General features: G+C 35.4%; 6 protein-coding genes across 10 annotated transcripts; 3 read left to right on the forward strand and 3 right to left on the reverse strand.

Annotated features, from left to right (window-relative positions):
• The first annotated feature begins 932 nt into the window (after nucleotides 1-932).
• Nucleotides 933-4,069, forward strand: LOC140049586 (CMP-N-acetylneuraminate-poly-alpha-2,8-sialyltransferase-like). 3 transcript variants are annotated; one of them, XM_072094514.1, is made up of 5 exons: nucleotides 933-939; nucleotides 1,459-1,619; nucleotides 1,976-2,179; nucleotides 2,579-3,118; nucleotides 3,600-4,069. In XM_072094514.1, exons 1-5 carry the CDS (start codon nucleotides 937-939, stop codon nucleotides 3,859-3,861), a joined length of 1,170 nt encoding a protein of 389 aa, XP_071950615.1. In that variant the 5' UTR covers nucleotides 933-936; the 3' UTR covers nucleotides 3,862-4,069. The 3 variants fall into 3 exon arrangements, with proteins under 3 accessions (XP_071950615.1, XP_071950625.1, XP_071950605.1); XM_072094524.1 differs by lacking the exon at nucleotides 933-939 and adding an exon at nucleotides 1,037-1,040; XM_072094504.1 differs by lacking the exon at nucleotides 933-939 and having other exon boundaries at nucleotides 1,421-1,619.
• A 118-nt stretch (nucleotides 4,070-4,187) lies between these two features.
• On the reverse strand, nucleotides 4,188-7,098 carry LOC140049598 (uncharacterized). The gene is made up of 4 exons (XM_072094530.1): nucleotides 7,020-7,098; nucleotides 5,854-5,940; nucleotides 5,444-5,687; nucleotides 4,188-5,156 (listed from the first exon to the last, which is right to left on the reverse strand). Exons 1-4 carry the CDS (start codon nucleotides 7,024-7,026, stop codon nucleotides 5,054-5,056), a joined length of 441 nt encoding a protein of 146 aa, XP_071950631.1. The 5' UTR covers nucleotides 7,027-7,098; the 3' UTR covers nucleotides 4,188-5,053.
• Nucleotides 7,099-7,402: 304 nt separating this feature from the next.
• LOC140045139 (uncharacterized) lies at nucleotides 7,403-11,747 on the forward strand. Of its 3 annotated transcripts, none has more exons than XM_072089943.1 (5): nucleotides 7,403-7,472; nucleotides 9,348-9,654; nucleotides 9,842-10,015; nucleotides 10,419-10,548; nucleotides 10,675-11,747. In XM_072089943.1, exons 2-5 carry the CDS (start codon nucleotides 9,423-9,425, stop codon nucleotides 11,477-11,479), a joined length of 1,341 nt encoding a protein of 446 aa, XP_071946044.1. In that variant the 5' UTR covers nucleotides 7,403-7,472; nucleotides 9,348-9,422; the 3' UTR covers nucleotides 11,480-11,747. The 3 variants fall into 3 exon arrangements, with proteins under 3 accessions (XP_071946044.1, XP_071946203.1, XP_071946128.1); XM_072090102.1 differs by having other exon boundaries at nucleotides 9,845-10,015; XM_072090027.1 differs by lacking the exon at nucleotides 7,403-7,472 and having other exon boundaries at nucleotides 8,732-9,654.
• A 2,615-nt stretch (nucleotides 11,748-14,362) lies between these two features.
• Nucleotides 14,363-14,740, reverse strand: LOC140044597 (late histone H2B.2.2-like). Its single transcript, XM_072089176.1, has one exon. The coding sequence runs from the start codon at nucleotides 14,738-14,740 to the stop codon at nucleotides 14,363-14,365; it is 378 nt and encodes a 125-aa protein (XP_071945277.1).
• A 3,738-nt stretch (nucleotides 14,741-18,478) lies between these two features.
• On the reverse strand, nucleotides 18,479-19,108 carry LOC140045886 (histone H2B-like). Its single transcript, XM_072090570.1, has one exon. The coding sequence runs from the start codon at nucleotides 19,025-19,027 to the stop codon at nucleotides 18,653-18,655; it is 375 nt and encodes a 124-aa protein (XP_071946671.1). The 5' UTR covers nucleotides 19,028-19,108; the 3' UTR covers nucleotides 18,479-18,652.
• Nucleotides 19,109-19,212: 104 nt separating this feature from the next.
• On the forward strand, nucleotides 19,213-20,253 carry LOC140046046 (histone H2A-like). Its single transcript, XM_072090600.1, has one exon. It carries the CDS (start codon nucleotides 19,409-19,411, stop codon nucleotides 19,781-19,783), a length of 375 nt encoding a protein of 124 aa, XP_071946701.1. The 5' UTR covers nucleotides 19,213-19,408; the 3' UTR covers nucleotides 19,784-20,253.
• Nucleotides 20,254-20,379: the final 126 nt, after the last annotated feature.

The raw sequence follows: 20,379 nt of genomic DNA on the forward strand, positions 1-20,379 counted from the left end.
AATAAAAAGAGAAACATAAAAATATAAAAATACAAGACTAGACAAGAAAATAAGCATGGAAAGCAGGGGATGGCCCTTTAAGCCCAGAGGCTTGTTTCCAAAGGGGTCCCATCTTGGATTTCAACATGGCGGCTGAAATAGAATATTTGCAACTTTAATAACAATATAGTTGGAATCTTCACTATCACAAACATAGGTATAGACACCATTTTTAACTTGCTACGTCACTTAAAAGTCAAGTTATAAGCCAAAATAAGTCTGAAATGGCGGCCATTTTGTTTTTCACATTTTAAGGGTGAAGATCTAAAAATTGAGCCAGGTAAACAGCAAATTTGAATTCAGCACCCCAAAATTACCCTAATAAAAAAAATGTATTCGCTTTTAACACGAAATGCCTACAGCATCTTATTAGAGTGGACATATGACTATCTGGACTAGTCTATAAAGCGAGCAATTAAACACATATCAACACAGATATATGCATTATGGTTTATCAGCAGAGGATTTAATCATTATTTCTAAATAATTCCTCCTTGTTAATCGGGTAACTAACTAAACTCAACAAAGGGGCACATCATCCCATCATAGACGGTACCGACATGGCACTTTTTTAGTAGTGATATAGACGGTACCGACATGGCACTTTTTTAGTAGTGATATAGACGGTACCGACATGGCACTTTTTTAGTAGTGATACATCATAACATACATACTATCAAACCATTTTAGTAAAATTCGACCAATCATTAACAACATATTAAAGGCCATCAAAGGGTAATAGTAATGTTGACGAAGTTCTCACGATCATAAATATTTTCCGAGATTTACATTTTAAAAGATGTTGGTTCTGCTTGGCTGCTTCTGAATCTGAATGCATGACTAATGATCTCTAATTTTAACTAAAATTTAAAACTCGACCGGTACAACAACAGCAGAATGGTAAGTTTATACACAAAACAAACTATAGTTATGCCTTTTTCGAATCGATGTTATAAGCATAGATTATGACTCACTCTAGTTCTGAGTTGAACAAAGTGACAGTTAGGTTTAATGAAAACACTACGACCATTATAGATTATTGTTTAAAAACAAATAATTAAGCCTAAATTCCAATGACGGGGACTCAGTACAATTCCACACGTGTTTTCTTCAAAGACGAACATTAGGCCAACTGGTTCTATGGGCGAGTTCAGGCTTAGCAATTTACACGGATAAGTTGGTTACTGTCCATCAATAGCGATAATGCTAAAGCTTAGTAAATTAACTAAACTTGAACGTGTCCTAAAAAGTCTGTACACCTTAACTCGATGATCGATTGACGAGAAGGCATTTATTTATTAGAACTTGGCAGCAGACTTCCCCAAAAGGAATCACACAGAATAGGAATCTCTTGTTAAAAAATGTAATTTTCTAATATTTAGTAAATTATTATTACATAAAAATAATGTTATGTTGCAGGTTGTCAATCGTGGCCGATGCTGTGTTGCAAATTCATTAAAATCAGTAATAGTGTTTCTTCTTTTGTGGGGAATAATATTAGGCATCTATGAATTGTCTTCGATAAAAAGCAATCACATCAAAGTTAAAGATGTGTGCATAACTTGTCGAAGTATGAGTAGGTGAGTTTGAAGTTTAACAGGTCATAGATACAGTAGTTTCCCTTTTAGTTTAATATTTGTTTAAATTATATTGAATATATTTATATTAAACATAATTGTTGTACAATCTTTAATATGTCTAAAGCTCTGTCTACACTATCAAACTATTTTGAAGAAAAAAAGTGTGATGTGGCCAAATAATGGTATTGACATGACATCATCATGTCCATGTATGGTTTGATAGTGTAGACAGAGCTAAAAAAGGAATGCATCACCACATCGTCGTATCAAGTCAACAGATAATTCTTTGTTTTCTCTTGTTAACTGACAATACCATATGATGTAAAACTATAACACGATTATTTTTCTTTTTAAAGCTCCGTCAAACTGAATGAGCTTCCAAAACTTAGGATGGCCTCGTCGAATCGACCATTATTACCGACAAACCGAAATGAATTCATCAATAGGCGTACATCGAAAAAGTCTAAATTGAGTAAGACTACCTTACACACAGATGCACACAACAGCCTCAACTCAGTATTTCGTAAGCAAATCAACGCTACAGCTGTATCACTTATGCGGTAGGCACATCTTTGATATAATAGCTTTTAAGTGTGTGAGGTGGTAACGATTGACTTGTTGATTATCTACCAATACAGTATAGTTCGGTCTTACCATTGCGATGGGGGTTTACCAACAATGAGGTATTGATATATCGGTGATTGGTGGTAGTGAATAGTTATGGTAGTGGTGTTGATTATGTAATTATTTTCGGTTCAAACCGAGACGACGCATTTTGATTGGAGGTTACTGGTGGTGTTGAAAATTACCCTAACGATGACAATTGTGGTGATGGCAGAGCGATTAGCCACGTATGGATATGCGACAAAACCATTATTTGAATCATCAGCGTTTTCACGCACGTGGAAGATACGTGTTTAGAAAGTCTGCAGTACTAAACAATGTTTTTCTTTTTTTAGGCAAAAATTAATAACCAACGGCTTTTCGCCAAGGGATAGTGTACACATCTATAAAATAACCTACAGACGTGGAAAAGGCGTAGCCGGCGTATCGTTCCCGGAACATTCCAAACACTGGACGCGACCAGATGGATCACCATGGTTGTCTGAAGCTGAAACATGTGCTGTTGTGGGAAACAGTGGGATATTGAAAGGAAGTAAATGCGGTAACGAAATAGACTCGCACGATTTGGTTTTTAGAACTAATATGTCGCCTATTGACGGTTTCGTTAAAGACGCCGGACGAAGAACGACTCTGAACACCGTGAACAGAGTGGCAGCTGACAAGATATTCAAGTGCTTGATAGTTAAACAGAGACAATGCCGCACGCCGGCTTTGGATTATGCGAGTAGCCACTTAACTGATGCCATAATATGGATGCCTAAGATGAATACAAGAGCAAATCAGTATTACAGAAGAGCCATATCGGAGTTCCAGAAGTACTTCAGAGGATTCGTATTTGGATATCCAAATAAAAACCTGGAATTACCTATACGCAAGTTAGTATAAATTCTCTTTAATACTCATACATAAACCGGATATGTCTATACTATCAAATGCTATGTGACAAAAAAATGCTATGTGCCCATGGACATTATGATGTCAAATCACTACTATATTTGTGCATATCACTATCCTATTTGGACACATCACACTTTTTTGTACTGTTAAACTAGTTTGACAGCAGAGCTTTAAAAGAGACAATTTTTGTTTTGTCGTCTTACTAAACTGAAAGTTTACAATAAATTAGATTTAACTCGCACTTCGGCAATTGACGCAAGGCAGAGAGTTGTTGTTTTTTGATTTCTAATTAACAAATCTATAGAAAAACGACAGGATTGAAAACATTTTGGTAAGGTCTAATAAAAAAAAATTAGTAATATGCTTATATGACCATCATTCACAATAAATCAAGCAACGATATAAAAAGGTATTTTTAGGTTTTCTGTAACCATATGATTTGTTTTTGTTTTCTATCAGGCTGTGGAACCTAACTGATGTGCCTACGTCGGGTCTCTATCTATATGCTATTGCAGGTACGGTGTGTAAAAAGATATCCTTGTATGGGTTCTATCCGTTCACACATACAGAATCTGGACGAGCATTAACATATCACTATTTCGATGAAGAAACTATCGTGGACAGAATCATACCTCATAACATGACAAGGGAGTATTTGGAGTTATTAAAACTAAACGAAGCAGGTGTCGTACGATTAGTTACTGATAATTGTAAACAATAGCCGGAATGATTGATTCCGCAACGACGTCTGACGCAAGCGCAAGACCACTCTAGAGCTTGGTGCCCACTGGAAATGATGCAAGGACGCAAGACCAATCAAAACCGATGGATTATTCGAATTGTTGCTTGTGATTGGTCAATTTGATTTCGTTGCGGCTTACGCCCTTGCGTTGCGTCCAAATGGGAACCAAGCTTGACTTTCGAAAACAACCGGGATACGCATGTTGTATGGTCAGTAACGTTTAATTTCATAAACATAACATTTGGACGATCTGCTATTTAACAGTTGATTTTCTTTTAAAAAACCGAAATGGAAGATTAGATCAGATCTAAATATTATATTTATTGACTGAATTGTGTATGAATCTTGCTGGCTGTAACAACATGTAGTAGGCCTAACATGCCTACTCTATTAAAATGGAAAATGGAAACAAAGTAAATTATTGTATTTTTTCTGTACAATAACATATTTATTGAACATTATAACTTTGAACTTGATAGTTCCTTATCAGGTACTGCCTCTGTTTAATGGTTCCCACTAGCGACGCTACGCAGCGACGTATCGACGCAAAGTGCTGTATTGTGTAATTACAATTGGGAACCGACGACGCAACAGTGCTTCCAACATCGTTGGTGAGGTTTCACGCAGGCGGGGGCAAACTCAATGATTGGAAGGGCATTTTCTTACGTTGCATAGGTTGCGTTGCTAGTGGGAACCAAGCTTTAGTGACATGATACTGACGACGATGTTTTTCATAGCGCTTTTGTCGTTTGATGATATTCATATTTTTTAAGTAGTTTATATCTGCTGCTGCTTTTACGGATTTTTTCGAGAGCTTTTCCAACTTTCGTTAAGTCCTTGCCGATAGCGTAGAAAAAGTAACATAAACTTGAGTAAAACAAGCAGCAGCTGATATAAACTACTTACAAAATTGTAAAACTTTTTCAAAATGTATAATACAATAAGCAATTGTTAATGATGTTGATAACGACGACGATATCATCTGTGACAAAGGTGAAAACCATCTGCGTTTATCAATGGGTCAGTTTACTCAAACTTCAGGTTGGCCGCAAATCGAAAAAATAACCATTATTAATCATTGTATTGAATAGAATATTATTATACAATTTAATTTCCTATACAAAAATATTATACAAACTGAAATACAATAACCAACGATTGTGATGTACAACTACACTTCCAGCTTAAACTTAAGACCAGGAGCAGCTCGATTTCGAAACGTGCCAACCCAAACTTGTCTGTTCGTATCTGTAAAGGAACCATCGCCCTCCATTCTGAAAAATAGGAAACAATGACAATAATAATAAATCAGCAGTATATAATAAAGCTTTGTCTAAACTATCAAACTTTATGTGACAAAAAAATGTGATCATCATGATGTCATATTACTACCATATTTGGGCACATCACACATTTTTGTCAAACTAGTTTGATAGTGTAGACTTTACATGGGATATGCTTTTCCACTTACTGTTAACGCTGATCTGTGTAAATTTGCCTTACAGCTTTGTTGATGAATGGATGGAATGAACAAGTAGAGTAGTATTTTGATTATTCTCACCTATTTTCATTGAACTCTCCTTCATAAAACGAGCCATTAGGCCATGTGTACTGGCCTCTACCATGAAATTGATTGTTACAAAAATGCCCTTCATAACTGCTTCCTCCTGGGTGTGTAAGAGTCCCATGTCCGTTCATCTTATCTTTTTCCCACTGGCCTTTGTAACATGTACCATCTGCTGAAGAGTGAATTCCTTCTCCTTGCCTCTCAATTGACCCATCATCTGTCAAGCAATACTCCCCTTCTGAAAATCGTATATTTTTTTATAAAATTGTTTAGTATAAAATAATTATAAAACATTTCCATATTAATAAATCTTTCAAATTTACAGAAGAAAAGATGCAAGGATTATATAAATAAAAGTTTTCTGGGTATAGCCTTGGCCTAGTAGTATTATACAATATACATACCATATTTATCTCCATTTGGAAAAATGTAAATTCCTGATAAAAGAACCTCTTTTACGTCTTCCTTTGGTTCACTCTTTTTCCCTTTAACTGAAATGAATGCAAACAAACACACTATAGTATAAAAATGAATTCACTCACCTTGCATCATTCTAAATGAGTGGTGCAAGAGGCTGGTGGGCCAGTCGTGGCCCTCCATTATTAGCCTCCCTCCCTCGTCTTCTGAAATTGTCTTTTAAATTTTTTGTTTATAGTTGTGTCGACTTCTACTCTGTACTGGCATGGCAGGGAGAGCATTCCATCATCGCTAACTAAGGCCTAGGCCTAGCCTCTATTTAGACTAGGCCTAGGCCTAGACCAATTTTATTTTATTATTTCGTTAATATCAAGTCTTTAATTAATTTTACGCCGTTGCTAAAGATACGGTACCGTATCCATGCTTTTAAAAACTAAAGATACGGTAAATATAGAGGGCGCTTCCGTTTGCTAAAAGTACGGTAAAATTGCATTCCTAAAACTCGTACCTAAATATAAAACTCATTCCTAAATATAAAACTCGTTCCTAAATATTAAACTCCTTCCTAAATATTAAAAACCTAACCCTCTAAATAATCTCTCTTAAATTAAAAACTAAAAAAAAAATTAAAAAAAGACGTCAAGAAGTGTATCGAACCCCCTACCCCTTAAGCCAAAGCCTCATCACATGCCCACTAGGCTACACAGCTGGCTTGCAGAAACCCAATGCAATAACCTATTTGATTAACATCCACATTACATAGCGCCCTCTATAATTACCGTACCTTTAGTTTTTAAAAGTATGGATACGGTACCGTATCTTTAGACATAACGTTAATTTTAATACTTATAGTTATACCCTATAGGCTATTACTAATTTAGGCTAGGCCTAGGCCCTCCTCCTATAGCAAAAGTCTAGTTAAAGAAGCCCCGGGTAGGTGAGGCCCGCCTAATAGTAATAGGCCTACACTATCTAGGCTAGGCCCTAGGCCTATATAGGCCTAGGCCTAGTCCCACCCAGGCTCAACTCAACACCAAAGTCAAACGAGGTATAAAGGCTAACTAAACTACGCCTAGCCTAGGCTAGGCCGAACACCTAACTTACTTAACGAGCTTTGATTTAGCCTATTACTAACAATTTGGTCTGTAATTACCTGGCATTTCAGCAGCACAATATGATTATGTTCTTCCAATAAATTTCAATTTAACTGTGTCAACTTTGTGCTTGATGTATCTTGGTTACGTTTCTATGACACGCCCATGGTGCCTGGATTTTAATTTTTTGTTTATGTTTATGTTTATTTTAGATATAATGGGTAAGTTTAGGCGTTTAAAGTTTATATTATGAAATTACACTTTAAAAGGTAATATAATTACTTGTTTAGATCTAATATTAATTAACCTGGAATTACTAGGCCTAGGTATAATATTCCTATTTATTCGACAAACATAAGGCACATTCATCACACCATAGCCAGTTAGAATACTGCCCTCACCCTGTAACAAAACGAAATTATACGTACTCGTTTGTTTTGTACACGACGTACGTGTATGTGATGTTGTTCATGCGTCAAATTTTAGCTGTCATTTGTGTTTTTGGTATTCATGTAAGTTATATATACGAATAAATAGGATTTCCTAAATTAATACAAGATTAGGATATCCTCAATACATTATAGGCAATATACTTTTAAGCAAATAAAAAGCTAGGTTACTAAAAGAAGGCTAAGCCTAGGGCCTAGCTAGGGCAAAATCTCAAATACAACGTTTGCAGCGCTTGCAAAATATGGCAGCTAGAATTGTAACTTATACAAAATCAAACGCTCACATAACTCCTGTCCTGATGGATTTGCATTGGTTGCCTGTTCAACAACGTATTAAGTACAAACTTGCGTTGTTTGTATTCAAGATCCTAAATGACAGTGCTCCTGCTTATTTATCTGACCTTGTGGATCGTTACGAATCATCCCGCAGAGGCCTACGATCATTGTCACAAAACCTTCTTCAAGAGCGTAGAGCGAAAAATCAGTGGGGTCAGAGATCTTTTTACGTTGCGGCCGCAAGTGTATGGAACAGCTTACCAGCAACAGTTAAATGCTCAACTAGTCTAAACAGTTTCAAGACCAACCTAAAGACGTCGCTATTCGCTGATGTTCTCGCACGTTGTTAATGCACAAAGCGCAATGAGCGCCACATGGGTGGAGGATACCGGCGCTATATAAGTTTTCATTTATTATTATTAGGCCTAGTTAGGCTCTAGTCTAGGTTACTAGGCCTAGGCGGATGACGGTCGAAGCGGCCGCCAGTTCAATAACGGTAATTTGTATGGAACTCCGTGTGTGCTTTGATTGTCGTTGTTTTGTAATTTTTGATTGTCATTGTTTCGATCGACAGGTTTTCTTTTCCTCGGACGTAAATAACAACCTACTGTACATTATTAATATCTATAGTAATTTATTCTCTTTTTTTACAGATTGAATGTGATACGTTCTTTTAAACGAAATGGCGAATCGATGATTACTTCCTATAGGCTATATGTTTAATAAAGTCAATAAAATACATTGTGGTGTTTGTATTGTATATTAATATAATATATAATAAGCCAATTATTAAGAATAATGTATATATTTTTTCAATAAAGTATAACAAAATATATATATATTTGTTATTGTATATTAATATATTAGTAAAGTAACTACTGTAAGTAGTACGTGTTCGCAAACATAATTTAATTACAATAACATGATGACATCAATTTATTTATTTAATATCCTAAATTGTTTTATACCTTCAGATATATAAATATTGATCAATTTAAAATGAGTTTTAAATAATAAAATAACATGCAAGTGTCTGTACGGTACGGTAATTAATTACGCGAATTTCTGCTAATAACTCGACTGGCGGCCGGCCAGGAATAGTGCTGTAGAAGGTTGCGTTTTCGTCTTTACGTTGCTTTATTGAAAACACAAACAATGTATTACAATGGAATAACACTTAAATGTATAACACACCCTATTACTAATCAATAAAAACAAGATTCGATAGTACAGTGTAAACTAAACGAGATATAAAAATTCTGCAATACCGTACGTAAATTATTATTGCAATAATGTATAAAGATTCGATGTAAATGAGATATAAAGATTCGGCAATACCGTACGTAAATTATTAATGCAATACTGTATAAAGATTCGATAGTATGTAAATGAGATATAAATATTCGGCAATACCGTACGTAAAGCCGTAGGCCTAGCTAGACTTTCTGATTTCTAGCCTGTGGTGTGCTACGAATTTATCCAGCGCCTCTTATTCTAGGCCCAGCAGTAGGCTAGGCCTAGGCTATCAATCATGGTGGTAAAGTACATGTTGTACTCGATTAACCCTCCCACTTCAGGCAAGCAGGAGTAAATTAATTAAGAATAATTAATAATAATAACAAACATTTTATTTTACAGTAGGCCTATTTCTTATTTTTTCAGACTTTTTAAACCTTGATTGATATGACGACAGGTAGTAAATAGAAATAGGACGAAAGGCAGTTTAGAAATAAATAAATGGCAGAACCAGAACCAACAAAAGAGAATGACACATGTCCTCTTGCAACCACAAAAACAAAGAGAAATGTTGGACCAAAGTCTAAGAGACAGAAAATCAATCAAAATAAAGAAGACATTCAGAATGATATGACTGATAACCATGAAGAACAGAAAGATGAAGAAAATAGTGTGAAAAATAATAGCAGTATTGAAAACCAAGATTGGCAACCTCTTGTATTTCCGACTAAAGGTAAAATTAAATTTGAGGATTTTAAAAACATAATTCTTGCATTTGGAGGTGTCCCCTTAGGTGTTCTCCACTACGTTTTAACATTAAATAACATTAAACAATGTAGGGACCAATTATAAGGTTTAAAAGAGAGATACCGTAATATTTAAGTTTAGCAATTTAATTTTTTTTTTTTTAATATCTTTAGTAGATGAAACTATGTTACCACTTCATGTTGTCGTCGAATATATTTCAACATTTGAGCCAGAACGCAAGCAACACTTTTTGTTCCTGGCACACGACCTATCCTTACGGAACCTAACACACACAGTGCTCAATAAAGTTGGATTCCGCAATCTGGATAAATTATATACATTTGAAGGTATGGATGAGATAAGATATGCAGTGGTAATGGCTAGGGAATTTCTGCTACAGTAGAGTGGCATGAAGACCAATAAGTTACAAAATTTAAGTTTTTAATTGAAGAACCGATACCAGAAAAGAGTGGGTTCAGTAGATATAATACATCCGTAGATATAATACAAATTCATCCGATTATCTGTGCTGTATCACCACATGCTAGACACATAAATTCTGTAATACACTACAGTGTCAATATGTACTGTTTCATATGTGGTTTCTGTATTGTATTAAGGTTAGATGTAAGACCTCTCATACAGGTATCATGTGGTACATATTTGACACTTTTATAGAATTTGCCTATGATATTGGACAAATTATACATACCAGGATTTAACTAACCAATGTATTATAAATATTTACAGGACGTCTTCAGATTGGGTCGTTGAAACCGCTTACTTTCAGTACTATTACAGACAACCTTGATGACTCTATTGAGAACTTGTTTAAGTCAATTATTTCCAATGTAATTCTGTACATCAAAGTAAAAAAGATGTAAGTTTCTTTCTATTCTTTAAAACTTTCTTTGATTCTGTAATAATCTGTAGATCTTGAATTTTGTTGACTGAGACTTCTATGTCATTGTGGTAGAGTTCATAGTATTGTATATTTCAATTTTAGACTCGATGACACCAATGAAGAAGAAAGACTAAACTATCAAGAGGTACGGCTGATACGTGGCACAGGATACCTTATTAATGATTACTTCTATGTTAGCGATCGGCAAAGTGATAGAAAGGACGTTCTATATTTGCGCTGCAATCGTCAACGACAAGGTAACTGTCCTTCTCGTGCTCGGATTCTTCGTGAGCTTGGATGTGCAGTGTTGGCAAATAAAAATCACAACCACCCGCCACCTAATGTACATAAGCACGAGTTTATGCATCGTTGCCGGAACGATTCCCGTGACCCTAAAAAATTTAGTAGAAATTTAAAAGATATATATGATGAGATTTGTGAAGATGTTTTAAATTGTAGTGATGAACAATTATCAGAAGCTCAGCAGGCAGTCCAGGACTGGGACAGTGTTAAAAAAATTATGCAGAAATGCCGCAGTCGTGGATTGAAACTTCATCGGGCGAATTTGAAGGACAGCGATTCTCTTTCAAACTTTTATGTTATGGCTAACAAATCAAAACGAATGAAAATGGAAAACGATACACCAGATAATTCATCTAGGACTGAGGACAACTCTACAAATCAGGAATTTATTTCACTTCGGGACACTACCTTCTTTAGTGCTGTGCCACAAATAAATTTACCATCAGGTAATAGTGTACCGCTAATGGTTGATGGTGTTAGGAGTGAACCTCTTCCAGTTAATAATGCACATCAGACATATAATAATAGTCAGTACCACATGAATACAAATTGGACTACAACAGAAAACTTTATGGTGCATGTGCAGACATCCAGTACAAATTAAACAAAAGTGGTGTTTATCGTTGGTCAGTCTTTTTGTATAAAGCAAGTGGATAAGATGGATATGCTATAATGCATTGCCAAACAATAGATTAATAAAGAATAAATGTTGTGTTATTGTACCACAGTTTCAATTTATTAATTGGTAATCACTAATAAAGTCAAACTACTGTAAATAATTAAAAACCTGCAGCTCCTTGGATAGATTTTTAAATAATTTTGAATAAATAATAATAAGGTGGCAGTATTATATGATACTCTGACAAACTGTACATTGGACTGCTGCTTTTATATTGCTTTATAATGAATAAAAAACATCTGTAATTAAGTTTTTATATCGCTAGCGACATTAAGAACTATCGCCTCTGCTATCAGGCCAATGGCATTTAACTCCTAAATATTAACTCTAAATAAATAATCCATCGATTGTTGCATTCACCAAATAACACCAATCTTTAAATCTGGAGACAAACCTAACGTTAACAATTACCGTCCCATTTCTGTTCTTTCTATTTTTGCCAAAACCTTTGAACGTATAATTTATGATAGGACGTATTCCTTCATTCAAAAACACCAAATTCTCTGCGAGAATCAATACGGTTTTCGTTAAGGATACGATTCAGCAATGGCCCTCCTGCAACTCACTAATGATATTATGCCATTGAAAACAATAAATTTGCTTCTGGTATTTTCATAGATCTTTCTTTGACACCATAGACCATTCAAAATTATGGTATTCGCGGAATCACTAACAACCTCTTTAATAGTTATCTCTCAAACAGACTCCAATTTACCAAATTCAATAATGCTTCCTCCAAATTCCTTCCTATATCTCATGGTGTCCACCAAGGTTCTTTACTAGGCTCTCTACTTTTTTTTACTTTACAAGTCCTTGTCCTTTGAAACACCAAAAAAAGAAGGTCAAAATATTCTAAATTTAAAGTGGCCATATCAAAGTAATATTAAAGTTATTCACTTTAAGTCGAAAATTTAAGCCAAAAACAACAAGTTTACGTAATTAACAGGTAAATTAGTTTGATTACATTTCATCTGGAAAATCGTCACGAGCGAAAGTAAACAAAGATTTCAAACCATGAGTACGCATTATGCATATGCTAAATTAGGATTGTTTACAACTCGTCACGGTTAAGAAGGTATTTTCACACACAGATCATGAGGAAGTTTTATGATTATGCATACAGGGTAGCCAAACAAGCGTATTTCATTATGGGATATGTTTGGATTGAAAACTTTGACTGGAAGTCAAAGTTATTTTTTTAACAAAAAAACGTCTGTATTTCAGTAAAAAAAAATTTTTTTTCAAAACATTTTTGGTGATAGTTAATAACTATTATCAAAATGACCCACCTTTTTTCGAAATCTTTAATTTTTTTATTTTTTTGGAATTAGTCAAAGGGACAATACATCTTTAATGATATTAACGCATCCTCTAATAAACTTTCTTTTTTCCTTTACGCTGATGATACCACCGCCCTTTATACCAATAAGAACTTCCAGTAACTTGTTAAAACTGTTAATCAAGAGCTTGTTTTTAATTATTTTTCAGAAAATAAGCTTTCAGTTAATACCAAAAAATGCTGTGCAATTTTTTTTCGGAATCCAAACAAGAATATTCCTTTGATGCATGGACAGATTGAAATTAACAAATATATAATTCAAATTGTAAACAATACTAAATTTTTGGGCGATTCAGGGATTCAGGTCTTGTGGAAACCGCATAAAAAGATCTCCAAAAACATTGGTATTATTGTTAGACTTTCTTTCTTTATTCCATGCCATATCCCCTCCGTACCCTTTACTGTAGCCGAATCCTTCCATATCTTAATTACTGCAATATTGTATAGTGCAACACACCTATGATCAATCAAACACAATTAATAGCCTCTTTGTTAAGCAAAAGAAGGCCGTTCGCATTATCACTGGCGCTCAACCTTTAGCCCACACTGACCAACTATTCTCATCTCTTAATTTACTTAAACTTAAAGACATTAATATACTCCAACAAAGCAATTTTCTTTATTCTTTAACCAACGGCTTATACTCTCCTCAATTCTGTACTTTATTTCATTCTTATTCTTACTACCATACTTACCCTTACTAGAGAGAGCCGCAACCAACTTGCATATTCCCCAGCATAAAAAACATCATTCCAACTCAACATCAGATTCAGTGGTCCCAAAATTTAGAATAATTTACCCATCAAAATCAAGAATTTAACAACGAAGAAAAGCTTTTCATATAATTTCAAACGCCATACTTTCATTCAATAATAAAAAGGGGAAAAATACCGCTAGGCTACTCATTACAGTTACAGCTGCTTTTGTTGACCCTTTCTGTTTTTCTGTTTTACACTTCTTTTAATGTTGTAATCTCATAATTTACAAATGTAAATTTAAAGAAATGTTATAAGCATTTATTTATGTATTGAATTGAGAGGAGTTACTGTTTTAATTTATACAAGATATATAATGTTTTAACCGAGCGGTAACACGCAGGTTTAATAATGATTTTGCGAAATCGCTTAAAATTAAATGAAAATGTTTTCCTTAAAAAAATGCAATTTAAAGCATGGTCTAATTGGCTGCCAGCCAATGGATTTTATAAGTGAAAACATTATTTGTTTCCGTTTTTTTTTCTATGAGCGAGTAACATTTAATTAATCTTCATTTTTCATGTTTTTGGGGGACAATACATCTTTAAGCTTATAAAATACAATAATCCGAACAAAAGCCAATTTAGGTTGTATAAAAACATTTATTAACTGACAACACACATAAAATACAAGTCAAAATATTGGTCACTATTGCAGTTCAAATTATTCAATTCCAAAATGTTCAAAACGGCAGCTCATTTTCAAGTCCCTGGATCAGTTGCTGCTGCTTGTGTATTTTGTGACCGCCTTCGTTCCTTCACTGACCGCATGCTTAGCAAGTTCTCCCGGCAAAAGTAGTCTCACTGCCGTCTGCACTTCTCGGCTACTTATGGTAGATTTCTTGTTGTACTGAGCCAATCTTGATCCTTCATTTGCAATACGTTGAAATATATCGTTCACGAAACTGTTCATGATTCCCATAGCTCGGCTTGAAATACCAGTGTCTGGGTGGACTTGCTTCAACACCTTGTAGATGTAGATATTGTAGCTCTCCTTTCGTTTACGTTTGTTTTTCCTGCTTGGATTCGACGAAACCGCCATCTTAGAACCAGATTTATTAGCAGCTTTTCCAATGTTACTCTTTTTCGGCATTTTGGTAGATTCAGGTTATAACTCACAGAAGATACAAGAGAAGTGTTCAGTTCCAGTTCAGTGTTGGATTTGACTGAGAAGACGTCAAATCATTGTATTTATAGTGAAGCTCATTTGCATAAAGGTGCAAATTATTTTTCGTAGCCTTGATTGGTCGAAATGTATAGCCAGGTGTTTCCTCTTGAAAGCGTAAAACACTAGAGGTATGTTATTTCACACAAAGGCCGTTTAAGTAAACAAAATGAATTGTCTACGCCGTGGATGTCAGGCATTGTGTCGAAGTATACGGTTCTACGTGGTATATTTTGATTATCATAAAAAACACTCTACGAAGTTGTATGTAGATTATAAAAAACACTGTACAAAGTTGTATGTAGATTATAAAAATGACTTTACGAAGTTGTATGTAGATTATAAAAAACACTGTACATAAAAGTTGTATGTAGATTCGTATTGTGATTGCATTGACAAATGGTAATCAAAAATTATCATAAATGATTAATAAATTATTGGCCTAAATACAGTAATCCTAAATGAGTATTCATGATGATTATTATTGGGGGTCACGGTTCATACTAGGACGCCACGGAAGTACATATATAATATAACGTATGGACGCAAATAAACAAGTTCCGTGCGTGAGCGCGTGTGGGAACCGATGACGTAGCAGCACGGTGCCGTAGACGTAATATTCAAAACCGTTTTCACATTTGCGCGTACGTCACAACCAAAACTTGTCCTCATAAATATGTCAATTGTATTAATAATAGTAATAATATTCTTGGATTTAAAGCGTAGGCCTAAAGAGAGAGTAATAGTAAATAAATGAAAAGCAAATTGTTGAAACGATGCGATGACATTAATGTGCTTATTAATACATTGTATTAGTTTATATGTATGTGTATTGTTTCTGGGGTCTTTCTCGAGACAAGAAACTTGATTTCTTCTAGAGAAGACCCCAAATGATGGCTTATTACCTTGTTTTCGTTTAAATAATGTACACACCTATATATTACACTGTAAAATAATATGCCATTGTTGAACAAATAAATGTTTTTTGAACTGAACTGTTTTTTAGTAAACTGCACGCATTATCTGGCATTTGTTGGCCAAATATCTAGTAATTTGCTTAATGATCTTTGATACAATAATTTTATTTTGTTTTTACAATGGTTCTATGATGGTACCGAAACGTCAATCTCTATTTTGTCATTAAACATTTTGTATTGAAATTATTACTTCTTTCGAGTCGGAATTTAATTTTTACAAAAATTACGCCGAATTTCCGCAATTTGAGAACATTTTTCAAATCTAAAAAACCGTTCATTAATATTTTTTTGCTATCCCTAGTAAATACTGTAGGCCTACCGGTAAAGTTTTAGTTGTCTTGGTGTTTTGAATTTGCCATTTTGTAAATTTCAATCTGACAGTTTAGATATGTAGGCCTACTTACTCAATTGTTTTAACTTTATCCGTTTTCAATTCGTTATTTTAATTGGGTTAGTTTGTATTGACCGCACCATAGCTTGATGTGACGTTAAATCATGGACCAAATGAATAAGTGTGCTCATGGTCCTACGAATCATAAAGTGAATATAACTTCAAATGTTTCATTATTTCTATAGAAATTAAATATATTGTCTACAATATTTATATTATGAGAAAGCATTTCTTCTGACCATCTACAAAGAAATATGTTTTCAATTTTACATGGGATGTAGGACTGTGCATATTTAGGCGTCTTTAAAAGGCCTAGCTAGTACATACTTAAAACTAGCTAAGACAAACAAAGCGTGACGAACACAACATAGCGATTAGCGTAGGCCTAGCCTCGCCATAATTTCGTTTTTTGAGACACGCGCTGAAACCCGACAACAGTGTGTATAATAGTGGTAGCGTGCTGATGCAGTGGTGGCGCCAGCGGGGGGGGGGGGGGGGGCTACGGGGGCTCTAGCCCCCTCGTCGGAGAGCCTAGCCCCCCCCGTCGGGGAACACGGGTACTTTTTGTCGGGGAATATAATATACAGTAAAAAACGTTCGCGTTCACTTCATATAGCTTCAGCGCCTAGAAAACCACGACGTTCCATTGACCGTGAGAGTACGTCAGAGGGCTATTATGCACTTTATATGCATTCATTATTGCCAGCAATCTAACTTACTACTAAACAATAGCTAGGTTCGCACTTGTCTCTCTGGCGGTATCCCTTTGTACGAATCGTTCAACGTTGGGTCGAGACGCGTGATATCATGTTCCATCCAGGGACCAAAATGTGTACTGTAGTTATTTTCCAGGCGAAGTTTACTGACGGTTACGTCGTGTACTGCGTCGACGTACGGTACACTACAGCAAAAACGAATTACGTTAATTGTTCGTAAGTTCACCAATTTTTTTAATTTACAAGTAACCTTCTGTACCGTGGGGCACCTAAAATAAATTTTTCATCCATTACTATAAACAAAAAAACATGCCATTTTCGCTTAGTCAACATCTTATTATAGCTAAGTTATTACATTTTCAATGTCCTGTATGTCATGAATTTCTCACCACTCGGAAGTCCAGATGGCACGCACGCATCCATACACTTGGGAGGAATAAACTTATTTCCCCGACTGAAAAAGGTCTACGCTTGCGTTTTTTAAGCCTCTAGGCCTGATGTTTTCGAAGTATAAAATGCAATTTTTTGAAGACCTGCAGCTATAGTTTTAAACAGTTTCTTAGCTCAGCCCCAACAATAAAGCTGGTCATATTTCGAAGTACAAGAAGTGCATTTTCCGGGACCTAACATCTCTATTTTTCAAAACATTTCTTAGTTCAGTCACAACCTTGATAGGGACTTATATATTTTGTTTCATGTTTTGAAGTATAGGCCTAATAAGTCCAATTTCCGGGACCTCCAACTCTATTTTTCTAAATTTTCTTTGAACTTTTATTTTTTAAATTGAAAAATATGGATTGAAACAGTCATCGCGCATCGTTTTTTTTGCACGCAGTATTTTATTTATGCATTATAAAAAATGGAAAAAATGGCTACCCTAGATCTGATTAAAATGACCTCAAATGACGCTAGAACGCGTTGCTTCCGGGGGCTTCGCCCCCTGGACCCCCACCGGGGGCCCTTGGCGGCCCCCTGGCCCCCAGCCTAGTGATGCTCGCTTCGCTCGCATAGCCCCCTCGTCGGGGAATGTAGCCCCCGCGTCGGGAAGATCCTGGCGCCACCCCTGTGCTGATGGTACGATACTATTTATTAAATTATGATAAATATGCCTAAATTGTCGGTTTATTTCTTTAGATTTGTTGTGGTAGTCCTACTTGAGCACACATGCTAGGTCCAGACCACCTAGCCCAGTTAAAACCAACATGATAGGTCGAAATGCAAAAACAGGGGCCAGCGAATAGTCTAGGAGTTCTACAACTGACAATTTAGGCATATTTATCGTTTGTTAAATATATAATCCACGTAAGTGAAACACATGAAATAATATTTGTATTTGTATTATTGTATTGCTTATTCTTAAGCCTATATTACCCACTTTGTTTTAATTCCAAAATTAGAAATAAGTTCACCTAGTGCTGCTCGATGGCGGTTTTTATAATAACGATCGAGCTAATCTTATTGGTCCGAAGTCGGGTCACACTATCCAGCTGGTATTCGATTAGTTGGCATACTGCCATTGGTTAATAAGGTTAGTGGACATGCGAAGATTTTTATATTAAAAAGGAAATACATAACCACAAAGTACTTTTATAAAACAAGTTTTATTCTAATCAAATAACACAAATAAAATATACAAAAATTGGCTGTATACACAGCCTTAATAAATAGATATATAATAAAGTTCCATAGTGTGAAGTTTTTCATTTACTGCTACAAGGTCTTTAGTACTGCTGTAATGTTTCTAGTTCTGCAATGTCTAGTTGCAACTTGTGTATTTTGTGACGGCCTTCGTTCCTTCACTGACCGCATGCTTAGCAAGTTCTCCCGGCAAAAGTAGTCTCACTGCCGTCTGCACCTCTCGGCTACTTATGGTAGATTTCTTGTTGTACTGAGCCAATCTGGATGCCTCATTTGCAATTCGTTCAAATATATCGTTCACGAAACTGTTCATGATTCCCATAGCGCGGCTTGAAATACCAGTGTCTGGGTGGACTTGCTTCAACACCTTGTAGATGTAGATATTGTAGCTCTCCTTTCGTTTACGTTTGTTTTTTCTGCTTGAACTACTGGCGACAGCCATTTTAGTGCCAGCTTTCTTTCCTGCTTTACCAGATGTTGGTTTTGGAGCCATGTTGATAACTAAGGTTTTGTTTTTCACTTCAAGCAATAGGCATATATCTATGAGAACTGTTTGGAACGGATCATTTGCGGTTACTGTATATAACAAACTGTTATTACTATTTATATCCTTGCTCCCAATATAATTTGCATATCACCTGAGCCATCCAGCGAAAGGGTAATCTGATTGGCTAATACAAGTAGGACGCTAGAACAATGATGGACCGATGAGGATACTAATTTGCATACAGCTTTACGGTATGGGAATTCGATTCGCCATATAAAATGCAATAACACCGCGAAAATCGACCAAACCTGTTGTAACCTTAAGTTGAGGGTACCGTACGTCTTGTTAATTTTAATTTAATCAAATTATACCCGTTTAACGTGCAATATGTCTGGACGTGGTAAAGGAGCTAAGGTTAAAGGAAAAGCTAAGAGTAGATCTAGCCGAGCAGGTTTGCAATTTCCCGTAGGAAGAGTACATAGATTTCTGAGAAAGGGAAATTACGCCCAGCGTATAGGTGCCGGTGCTCCGGTCTACATGGCTGCCGTATTAGAATACCTGACTGCTGAAATTTTAGAACTTGCCGGTAATGCTGCCCGGGACAACAAGAAGACTAGGATTATACCACGTCACTTGCAACTTGCCATTCGCAACGACGAGGAATTGAACAGATTACTAGGATCGGTGACGATTGCTCAAGGTGGTGTGTTGCCGAACATTCAATCGATACTTCTACCGAAGAAAGCTCAATCCAAGTCGTAATAAATGCATAAACTGTTCTAGAAAGAAAATACGGGACTGAACTTTATAAACTGGACATTTAACTATTGATGAGGACACTTTAGAAACTTAGTTTTGCCGTTTTATTTACGTTCGATTCTGGTAATAAAATAATTATTTTACCTATATTAAATTGTGTACGGTTTTCCTTATTTCTCTGATCCGCTATTGTCGTTATTTTAAGGCGTTTCCGATCGTAAATATTGTGTGGATTCCCTCCCTATTCGGGCCAAAATGTTGTATCGTTTAAAAGTTATTCACTCAAGAAGAACAAATTCTACTTTTCGGCTAAATTTATTTTGAAGTTTTCTATTATGTGACCAAAAATCTACAACTACACCGATATTGTCATAATACATAATACAGTAGTTCACTTTGACCACGTTTTGGGTTGAATTTATTTTGTTTTGTGAAGTGGAAACATTTACAATGTGTTAAATAATACGATGTTATGTTATATGAGATAATATGAATTAATATGAATGTGAATAAAAGTGGCGTTTGCGCCACAAAAGAGAAAAAAAAAAATTAACTACGAAAGTGACTTTATTGAAACTACGAAATGATTATTTTGAAGT

Source organism: Antedon mediterranea, chromosome 1, assembly GCF_964355755.1.
Source record: "Antedon mediterranea chromosome 1, ecAntMedi1.1, whole genome shotgun sequence".
NCBI classification, from domain to species: Eukaryota; Metazoa; Echinodermata; class Crinoidea; order Comatulida; family Antedonidae; genus Antedon; species Antedon mediterranea.

What these genes read in the sequence shown, in the direction of transcription:
- LOC140049586 (XM_072094504.1), top strand. Translation starts at nt 1,450, where the DNA reads ATGTTGCAGGTTGTCAATCGTGGCCGATGCTGTGTTGCAAATTCATTA. An exon ending in ACTTGTCGAAGTATGAGTAG is followed by an intron (nt 1,620 to 1,975) that starts GTGAGTTTGAAG and finishes TTCTTTTTAAAG; the next exon opens with CTCCGTCAAACTGAATGAGC. An exon ending in ACAGCTGTATCACTTATGCG is followed by an intron (nt 2,180 to 2,578) that starts GTAGGCACATCT and finishes TTCTTTTTTTAG; the next exon opens with GCAAAAATTAATAACCAACG.
- LOC140049598 (XM_072094530.1), bottom strand. An exon ending in TCCAAATGGAGATAAATATG is followed by an intron (nt 5,688 to 5,853) that starts GTATGTATATTG and finishes TACGATTTTCAG; the next exon opens with AAGGGGAGTATTGCTTGACA. An exon ending in GGAGAGTTCAATGAAAATAG is followed by an intron (nt 5,157 to 5,443) that starts GTGAGAATAATC and finishes CCTATTTTTCAG; the next exon opens with AATGGAGGGCGATGGTTCCT.
- LOC140045139 (XM_072089943.1), top strand. Translation starts at nt 9,423, where the DNA reads ATGGCAGAACCAGAACCAACAAAAGAGAATGACACATGTCCTCTTGCA. An exon ending in TCTTGTATTTCCGACTAAAG is followed by an intron (nt 9,655 to 9,841) that starts GTAAAATTAAAT and finishes TAATATCTTTAG; the next exon opens with TAGATGAAACTATGTTACCA. An exon ending in TAAATTATATACATTTGAAG is followed by an intron (nt 10,016 to 10,418) that starts GTATGGATGAGA and finishes AAATATTTACAG; the next exon opens with GACGTCTTCAGATTGGGTCG.
- LOC140044597 (XM_072089176.1), bottom strand. Translation starts at nt 14,740, where the DNA reads ATGCCGAAAAAGAGTAACATTGGAAAAGCTGCTAATAAATCTGGTTCT.
- LOC140045886 (XM_072090570.1), bottom strand. Translation starts at nt 19,027, where the DNA reads ATGGCTCCAAAACCAACATCTGGTAAAGCAGGAAAGAAAGCTGGCACT.
- LOC140046046 (XM_072090600.1), top strand. Translation starts at nt 19,409, where the DNA reads ATGTCTGGACGTGGTAAAGGAGCTAAGGTTAAAGGAAAAGCTAAGAGT.